The 8,780-nt window shown below is 45.1% G+C and overlaps 1 protein-coding gene across 2 annotated transcripts; it reads left to right on the top strand.

The window, feature by feature from the left end:
- The first annotated feature begins 970 nt into the window (after positions 1–970).
- On the top strand, positions 971–7,989 carry ELAC1 (elaC ribonuclease Z 1). Of its 2 annotated transcripts, none has more exons than XM_053448225.1 (4): positions 971–1,015; positions 2,140–2,322; positions 6,097–6,564; positions 7,475–7,989. In XM_053448225.1, the coding sequence occupies exons 2-4, from the start codon at positions 2,166–2,168 to the stop codon at positions 7,936–7,938; spliced, it is 1,089 nt and encodes a 362-aa protein (XP_053304200.1). In that variant the 5' UTR covers positions 971–1,015; positions 2,140–2,165; the 3' UTR covers positions 7,939–7,989. The 2 variants fall into 2 exon arrangements, with proteins under 2 accessions (XP_053304200.1, XP_053304199.1); XM_053448224.1 differs by lacking the exon at positions 971–1,015 and adding an exon at positions 1,578–1,610.
- Positions 7,990–8,780: the final 791 nt, after the last annotated feature.

Below are 8,780 nucleotides of genomic sequence, written 5' to 3'. Positions count from 1 at the left end.
TGTAACGAAAGTAATGTATGAACCAATCAGCATCCCTTCTTGCTTTCCTCTGCTAAAAGTCTTGAATAAAATGAATAAATTAAAAATAAAATATATAAATATAATAAACAGTATAAATAATAGTGGTATACCGAGCCAGCATTCATAGGACATCATTGCGAGGGGAAATAATGCTGCCTGCTGGTCGCTGATCTGTTGTAAGCCGGCTCGCCAGCGTGCGGAAACAATTGTCTGATCCCTGCTAAGAAGACCGCGGACATTTTTAAGGCGACGGATAGTGTGCCTGAAACGAAATACATTATCGGTTATGTATATACCAACAATCCCTGCAGCGCTTCTTACAGTCCTTACATTGAAAGGGTCTGACTAAACCGGGGCTGGGCGACTAAGACGTTGGGTAAATAGGGCCCGGCTCGCAATAGAGAGGAAGGAGTGTAGAGAAACATCATGTATGGAGGGAGAGAACTGTGTTTGTGTATAACAAAATGATTCCGTAAAGCATTTGTATGGTTGTCATGGAAACACAACTAGCACACAACTAAACTACAAATTTGTGGCAAATCCCAGGACAAAAACTGCCCTGCCAGCCGTAACCCAACGAGGTGATTTTAACTATTGTTAGCTTTGCTGTATCTCTGCTACGCGGGGCGCTCTACGGTTATAAGGACATTTGTGAAATTTCTTCACAGCACGATAACTGTTTAGTACATCATGCAAAATGATAGATTTTGACTTAAAACATCTATTAATTGTGTCGCTGAGATTCGGCTCTGGGGATACACGCCTCCTGAGCCCTTTGCCAGACACTCTACCCTTTATAAAGATGGCTGTCGTTGGGCGCGTTTCCGGCCGATGCGATCCTCTTCTCTACTGTAACGATCCCCTGAGAGTAGCAAGATGGCCGCTTCCTGCTCGTTTGCGCGGATATCGCGCTGTTTGGTGTGGGTGCAGTAATATGACCGACTTCCGTTTTCACATTGACGCGTGTTCCGTGACAGTGAAGACGATCTGTCGGGTAATAATAATGTTATATATAGTAAGTGTGGGGGAGCAGCGTGTCCCGGGTGCAGATAGAATCTACATATCAGTCTACTACAGAAAGGCAAAAACGAAATTACTACAGTGACTTGTCATAGTCTGTAATATATATGTATATATAGAGTCTGTATGTACAGTGTATGTTATATATATATATATATATTTTTATATATATATATATATATATATATGTGTGTGTGTATACAGTGTATATAATGTATACTGTATGTGTATGTATAATATATGTGTGTATATGTACAGTGTATATATTATATATGGTATATGTGTGTATGTATTTGTATGTGTATATATAATATATATATAATATATATACACATATGTGTAGGTGTGTGTGTGTGTGTGTATATATATATATATATATATATATATATATATATATATATATATATATATATATATATATATATATATATATATATTACACACATGTTTCAGTGTGTATTGGATGACAGTAACCTTTACTAGGTACTTTAAGTCATTATGACTTCCGAGCTCCAGAGCTGCTCATTATATATAACAGACCCCAGTAAGAAAGGGTGTTCGGTGTATCGGTAAAATCCCGCTTACCTAAATATTCACCGAAATGCAGATACCTCTGTGGTTTAAATGTTCGCATGGCCTCTAGATTGTAAGCTCTCAGACTCTTTGAATGTAGGGACTTTATATAAATAAAAGTAAATATTAATGCGGCCCCTCCTGTAACCGGATGGAGGGATTCCGCTTAACCCCCCCCCCATATGCATTGGCTTCTTTTTTGCCCCCGCAGCTCCTCGGCTTGCAGGAGGTATGTTTGGATGAAAAGTATCGTAACCACCAGTGCTGGCTCCGCAAGGATTCCGGGGGCCGCTCTACCGAGACCCTCCTTGCACATCTGCAGAAAGCTCTTCCATTGATTTCAATGCTTTTATCAGCCAATCAGTGGGGTTGAAAAGAGGGACCAAGGATGGGGTGTTGCCCTCGGCTCCAGAGCTGCGGCTTCTCTTAAAAGTTAGCGCGAAGAGCTGTGACGCCGTAGGGCTGGATGCTGATTGGTTCATTCATTCATTATTATTATTATTAATTTGTATTATTGTCCATCAGGTTTGGTTGCGGACAGCTGAGCGGCGATGACCATGGACATCACGTTTCTGGGCACGGGGTCTGCGTATCCCTCTCCCTGCCGGGGGGCTTCTGCTGTTGTTTTCCGCACGGAAGGAGAGTGTTGGCTGTTTGACTGCGGTGAGGGAACCCAGACTCAATTTATGAAGAGCCCCCTTAAAGCAGGTCAGTGGGTCCTAAGTCAGGATGTTCACTATTGAGTGAGCATACTCAGAATTACACATTGGGCAATCACGCTTGTATTGAGTTTATAGAAATAATAATAATAATAAAAAGTCTCAGGTACTGGTTTTTTTGTTCTTTTACAGAGGCTTTTTTCCCATTTTATTTTTTAGTCATTTATTTTTTTATTTATATTTTATTTTATTATTTTGTAAACATTTGGAGAACATTCATTAGTCCTGAACTCAAAGCAATATAAAGGCATACAATAAAAAGGTTACCAAGTGTTAGGAATAAGTTTTACAGAATGACAGGACTCTGTTGCTAAGCAGCTGCAGTATCTCAATAAACCTTTTAAATCAGGGCTCGACAAATCCCAGGCGCCAGGTCGCCATGGCGACAGAGAATTTTGTCCTGGCGCCTAGGTTTTGTCAGCCTCTTACATCCAGAAAAAATTGTGGATGTAAGAGGCTGAGTCACCACATGGGGGCGCTGCTGTCTGCCCAGGAGTCTGGGCAGACAGTACAGCCACTCCGAGCCCGCCCCTGAGCCTGAGATCACTCCCACGGAGTGAGCCTGTAGGCTGAAAACGTGGTTGCTGCAAAACCAGCAATCGCGTTTTCAGCTGCCACAGGCAGCTTCAGGGAAGGGGGTTGAGTGTTGATTGGGTCCCCACACAAGTGTGGGGACCTGACACAACACCCCCCAGCTGCCTGATCGCTCCATGAGAGCGACAGTGCAGCGTTAACCCCTTCAATGCCGCGATCGCGGCATTTAGGGGTTAATTCCCGTTTTGTACTGGGCTCTGCTGCTGGTGGTCTGCCTGGTTCCAGGCAGACCAGCAACAGCAAAAACGAGCCCCCACAAGCCCTTTGATGATTCCTGTAGGCATGGAAGCCTACAGCAGTCATCAGAGACCCCCCCCTGCAATGGGTGGTCTATAGACCAGCAATTTGAGTCCCAGCTGCCAGAGGCAGCTTCAGGGATAGGGGAGAGGGTTCTTTGGTCTCCCCGTGAGTGTGGAGACCAGCCCCAACACCCCCCTGCTGCCTGATCGGTCCCTGAGAGCGTCAGTGCAGCGTTTAACCCCTTCAATGCCACAATTGTGTATGACACATTCGTGGCATTGCAGGGGTTAACATTTGTCCCCACAAGCTTGTGGGGACTAAATATCAGTCAATGTTGTGATCCAATGGAACATCAGCATTGAAAGGGTTAAAAAAAAAAAAAAAACAGCACTGACCTGAAAGTCCAGGGTGCTTCCAGGTCAAATGCTGTGAGTTTAGTAAGTGGGCTGATGATGATCAGATCACTCCTGACCAACTGTTAGTTTATAAAAAATCCTGGCTCCTAACTTTTTTACCTGGCGCCTAGATTCCCAACAAATTTGTCAAGCCCTGTTTTAAATGACATAGAGCATCAAGGAGTAAAATAAGGAGAGATGCCGCACTTATCTGGTGAAATTTTATGAGCCACCCTAGGTGGAACAGCACCTTTAATAATACAGAGCCATGTGCGTAGCAACTGACCCTTCATAATGATCAAGATTGGACTTTTTACATCAAACCTTTCATCAAACTCACAGTTTAGTGAATAAATGCCCAGCCTCTACCTCTGAGATGTGTTATAGATCAAGTGATGAAGCGATGGATACTTTAGTACCTCGTTTCTCTCGCGCTCAGAATAATATTTATTGGACTTTTATTTAAGGCGTCGCAATTAAATCCCGGAGGAAGCGGAAAGTAAAACCCAAAGAGATGATGTTTGAGATTCTTCACCTCGAGCTGCCTGTCGGCTTTAATAAACTTTTATGGCTTTGCTGATCCCGCAGCTGTCGCCAGCATTGTGGAAACCGCCGGGTGCGACGTCTGCCGGTGCCGCGCATGCAGTCCGGTCTGGGGGAGCAACAATCTCATTATAACCACGGAAAGAAACCCCATTCCTATTTTTTTTCCACATAGATTGCAGCACTGTGTGTCTGCGCATGCACTTCCCCCGCAGGCATTGGGAGAGACTTTAAATGCTCCCAGAACTAAGAGAAAATATCTGGCATGTATACAGTAATAACCCCCCAGCGCTGTATACAGTAATATAACATCCCCAGTGCTGTATCCAGTAATATAACCCCGAGCGCTGTATACAGTAATATAACCCCCAAGCACTGTATACAGTAATATAACCCCCCAGCGCTGTATACAGTAATATAACCCCCCAGCACTGTATACAGTAATATAACCCCCCAAGCGCTGTATACAGTAATATAACCCCCAGCGCTGTATACAGTAATATAACCCCCAGCGCTGTATACAGTAATAACCCCCCAGCGCTGTATACAGTAATATAACATCCCCAGTGCTGTATCCAGTAATATAACCCCGAGCGCTGTATACAGTAATATAACCCCCAAGCACTGTATACAGTAATATAACCCCCCAGCGCTGTATACAGTAATATAACCCCCCAGCGCTGTATACAGTAATATACCCCCCCAGCGCTGTATACAGTAATATACCCCCCCAGCGCCGTATACAGTAATATAACCCCCAGCGCTGTATACAGTGATATAACCCCCCCAGCGCCGTATACAGTAATATAACCCCCAGCACTGTATACAGTAATATAACCCCCAGCGCTGTGTACAGTAAAATAACCCCCAGCGCTGTATACAGTAAAATAACCCCCAGCGCTGTATACAGTAATAACCTCCCCTGCTCTGTATACAGTAATATAACCCCCCAGCGCTGTATACAGTAATATAACCCCCCAGCGCTGTATACAGTAATATAACCCCCCAGCGCTGTATACAGTAATATAACCCCCAGCGCTGTATACAGTAATATAACCCCCAGCGCTGTATACAGTAATATAACCCCCAGCGCTGTATACAGTAATATAACCCCCCAGCGCTGTATACAGTAATATAACCCCCCAGCGCTGTATACAGTAATATAACCCCCAGCGCTGTATACAGTAATATAACCCCCCAGCGCTGTATACAGTAATAACCCCCCAGCGCTGTATACAGTAATATAACCCCCCAGCGCTGTATACAGTAATATAACCCCCAGCACTGTATACAGTAATATAACCCCCAGCGCTGTATACAGTAATATAACCCCCAGTGCTGTATACAGTAATATAACCCCCCAGCGCTGTATACAGTAATATAACCCCCAGCACTGTATACAGTAATATAACCCCCCCAGCACTGTATACAGTAATATAACCCCCAGCGCTGTATACAGTAATATAACCCCACAGCGCTGTATACAGTAATATAACCCCCAGCGCTGTATACAGTAATAATACCCCCAGCACTGTATACAGTAATATAACCCCCAGCGCTGTATACAGTTATGTCGGTCAGTGACAAAAACCTGGTTTTATCTCATTTTGTCCCAATAAACTCCCTTGATCTGCAGACCTGGAGCCGCCGTTGCTGTCAGTCATGTGATATTTTGGGTGATTTTCCCGGCTCAAACACCACACTGAGCTGATGCTTTATGGCAATGCTAATGGAGTCTGTTCCCCCATAAATTTTAATTAATCAGAGTGATCAGCTGGGTGACTAAGACTGAGCCATTCTATTGTTCCCCCACAGGCAGTATGATAAGGAGTCGGGGTGTTTAGTAGATCGGGGTCAGATATGCAGCTGCCTGAAAACATTATATTATGGGTCAGAAACAGCTCAATATTTATGAAAACCTTTTTAATTTGACATTTGGTGAGAGATCTTCTTTTAATGTTGATCTTTTTGTGTTTTTTTCCCCCCTGCAGGTAGAATTACAAAAATATTTATAACGCACCTCCATGGCGACCATATATTTGGACTCCCAGGCTTTCTGTGCACCGTGAGCCTCCAGTGCGGATCTACCCCGAGTAAACAAACTGTAGACATCTACGGCCCGGTGGGCCTGAGGGACTTCATCAGACGGAGTCTGGAGATCTCTCACTCCCAGCTCGCTTTTCCATATGTGGTCCACGAGCTGCTCCCTACAGAAGACCAGTGTCCACCAGAAGAATTCAAGGACTGGTCTAGATGTGGCCGGGAAGACGAGGCGGCTGCCGAGGATCCGGGAAGGACTCTCTGTGAGGATCCAGCCGATGGCTCCTACCTCCTGTTTGAAAACGGACAATTCACAGTAAACGCTATCAAGCTTTATCATCGGATCCCGTCGTTCGGATTCGTAATAAGCGAGAAAGAACGGCCGGGCAAACTCGATGTGCAGAAGCTGCGAAGCCTTGGTAATGCCAATGTTTCTACTTTGATCCATCCAGTAATATTCCAATAGAAAGATCATGTGCCGGAATTAATTGGTTGTGTGGATAAAATGCTTATTAATGCAATAATTCGGTAAAAGATTCAGAATTTGTCGAGCTGGTGGTCAACGTTTTTGTCTTAGTTCTCTGTTTTACTGCCACCGGTTGACGTCTCTTAAAGTAGCGTGGCTGTCTACTGGGTACTATGGAAGTTTAACTCTTCCATGAAGCATATTACCCCGATGCATTTAGAACAGCTTAGCAGACAAGCTGCAGCCACAAAACTGATGGACAGATTGCTTCCTTGGGTGGTCTGCCCTTCGCCGCTCAATGGGCTCCTCAATGGGCTGCTCAATGGACTCCTCAATGGGCTGCTCAATGGGCTGCTCAATAGGCTGCTCAAAAGGCTGCTCAATGGGCTCCTCAATGGGCTGCTCAATGGACTCCTCAATGGGCTGCTCAATAGGCTGCTCAATGGGCTCCTCAATGGGCTGCTCAATGGGCTCCTCAATGGGCTGCTCAATGGGCTCCTCAATGGGCTGGTTCGATCTCCCCATTAGCACTATGGAGGGTCTATGAAGCCAGTACAGCCTCCGCAGTATGCAACCTTAAGTCATGAAGTTCCGGTGATGGCAGCCATGCTGGGCAGGCTGTCCTGGGTCAGGTTTAGGGCCATACGTTACTGTTTAGAAGGTGATCTTAAGATATAGAATATATAATGGGCCAAACAAGAACTTCTTGCAGGAAAAGCTCATTACGCTGGGTCCTTATTACTGAATGTATCCTGCAAACCCCCCCCCCCACGTACGTGGCTACGCTCCTATGCGGAATGATTCTTCACTTTGTGTGTTCTGTATGGAATGTGTATGTTAACCAGACGATGTCTCATCTCCAGGGATTCAGCCGGGACCTGTTTGCGGAAAGCTAAAGCTCGGAGCTACAGTTACTTTAGAAAACGGGGAAACCGTTTCCCCGTCGGACGTCTTGGGAGATCCCATTCCTGGTCGGAAAGTGTGCATTTTCGGGGACTGCGCGGGAATTGTGTCTGCAGGGGGCGCCAGGCTCTGCCAGGAGGCGGACATTCTGGTTCACGAAGCTACGTTGGATGACGGCCAGATGGACAAAGCCAAGGAGCACGGCCACAGCACGCCACGGATGGTGGCCCAATTTGCCAATTTATGTGGGGCAAAGAAGCTGATTCTGACCCACTTCAGCCAAAGGTATAAACCGCCTCTCATGGTTGCTGAAGGCGATGAAGACGTCACGGTGCTGAAGAAGCAAGCGGAAGAGGCTCTACTCAACCCAAATGTGACTTTAGCAGAAGACTTTTTAACCATTACCGTTCCAATGAAAAAATGAGAAACGTTTTTAACAAATTTCAATAAGAAATCTACCTCTGACCAGCGGGCCTATTTCCCAAAAAAAATAATTTGGCCCCAATGAAAAAAAATAAAAAAGTGGCCCCAATGGAGCCGCCGAAGATACCGAGAGGAGGGAAACAGCTGGAAGAATACGGGTGACGGGCAGACAGAAGAGAGTAACCCCGGTGTCACTAAAGGGGGCAGATAACGATTTCATAGGCGTATAAACGTTTGAATTAAAGGGAAGCTCCCACCGTTTTTTTATTACTGGTATAAAATTAAAAAGGTTTTTTTAAAAATATTTTTCCTGTTTTCTTTTTTAAAAAAAAAAACAGTTCTAGTTTTTGCCCCATAATGTAATGTTTTTAGGCAGCTGGGTGTTATCACTGTATACAGCGCTGGGGGGGTTACATTACTGTATACAGCGCTGGGGGGTTATATTACTGTATACAGCGCTGGGGGGTTATATTACTGTATACAGCGCTGGGGGTTATATTACTGTATACAGCGCTGGGGGGTTATATTACTGTATACAGCGCTGGGGGTTACATTACTGTATACAGCGCTGGGGGGTTATATTACTGTATACAGCTCTGGGGGGTTATATTACTGTATACAGCGCTGGGGGGTTACATTACTGTATACAGCGCTGGGGGGGTTACATTACTGTATACAGCGCTGGGGGTTATAGTACTGTATACAGCGCTGGGGGGGTTACATTACTGTATACAGCGCTGGGGGGGTATATTACTGTATACAGCGCTGGGGGGGTTACATTACTGTATACAGCGCTGGGGGTTATATTACTGTATACAGCGCTGGGGGGTTATATTACTGTAT

The sequence above is a fragment of the Spea bombifrons genome, chromosome 1 (assembly GCF_027358695.1).
Source record: "Spea bombifrons isolate aSpeBom1 chromosome 1, aSpeBom1.2.pri, whole genome shotgun sequence".
Classification (NCBI taxonomy): domain Eukaryota; kingdom Metazoa; phylum Chordata; class Amphibia; order Anura; family Pelobatidae; genus Spea; species Spea bombifrons.
Note: the sequence above shows the minus strand (reverse complement) of the source record. Positions and strands in the feature narration are given on the sequence as shown.

Excerpts from the sequence above, each read along its gene's own strand:
- ELAC1 (XM_053448225.1), top strand. The coding sequence starts at position 2,166 with ATGACCATGGACATCACGTTTCTGGGCACGGGGTCTGCGTATCCCTCT. Across the intron at positions 2,323-6,096 it reads GAAGAGCCCCCTTAAAGCAG|GTAGAATTACAAAAATATTT; the intron begins GTCAGTGGGTCC and ends TCCCCCCTGCAG. Across the intron at positions 6,565-7,474 it reads GCAGAAGCTGCGAAGCCTTG|GGATTCAGCCGGGACCTGTT; the intron begins GTAATGCCAATG and ends TCTCATCTCCAG.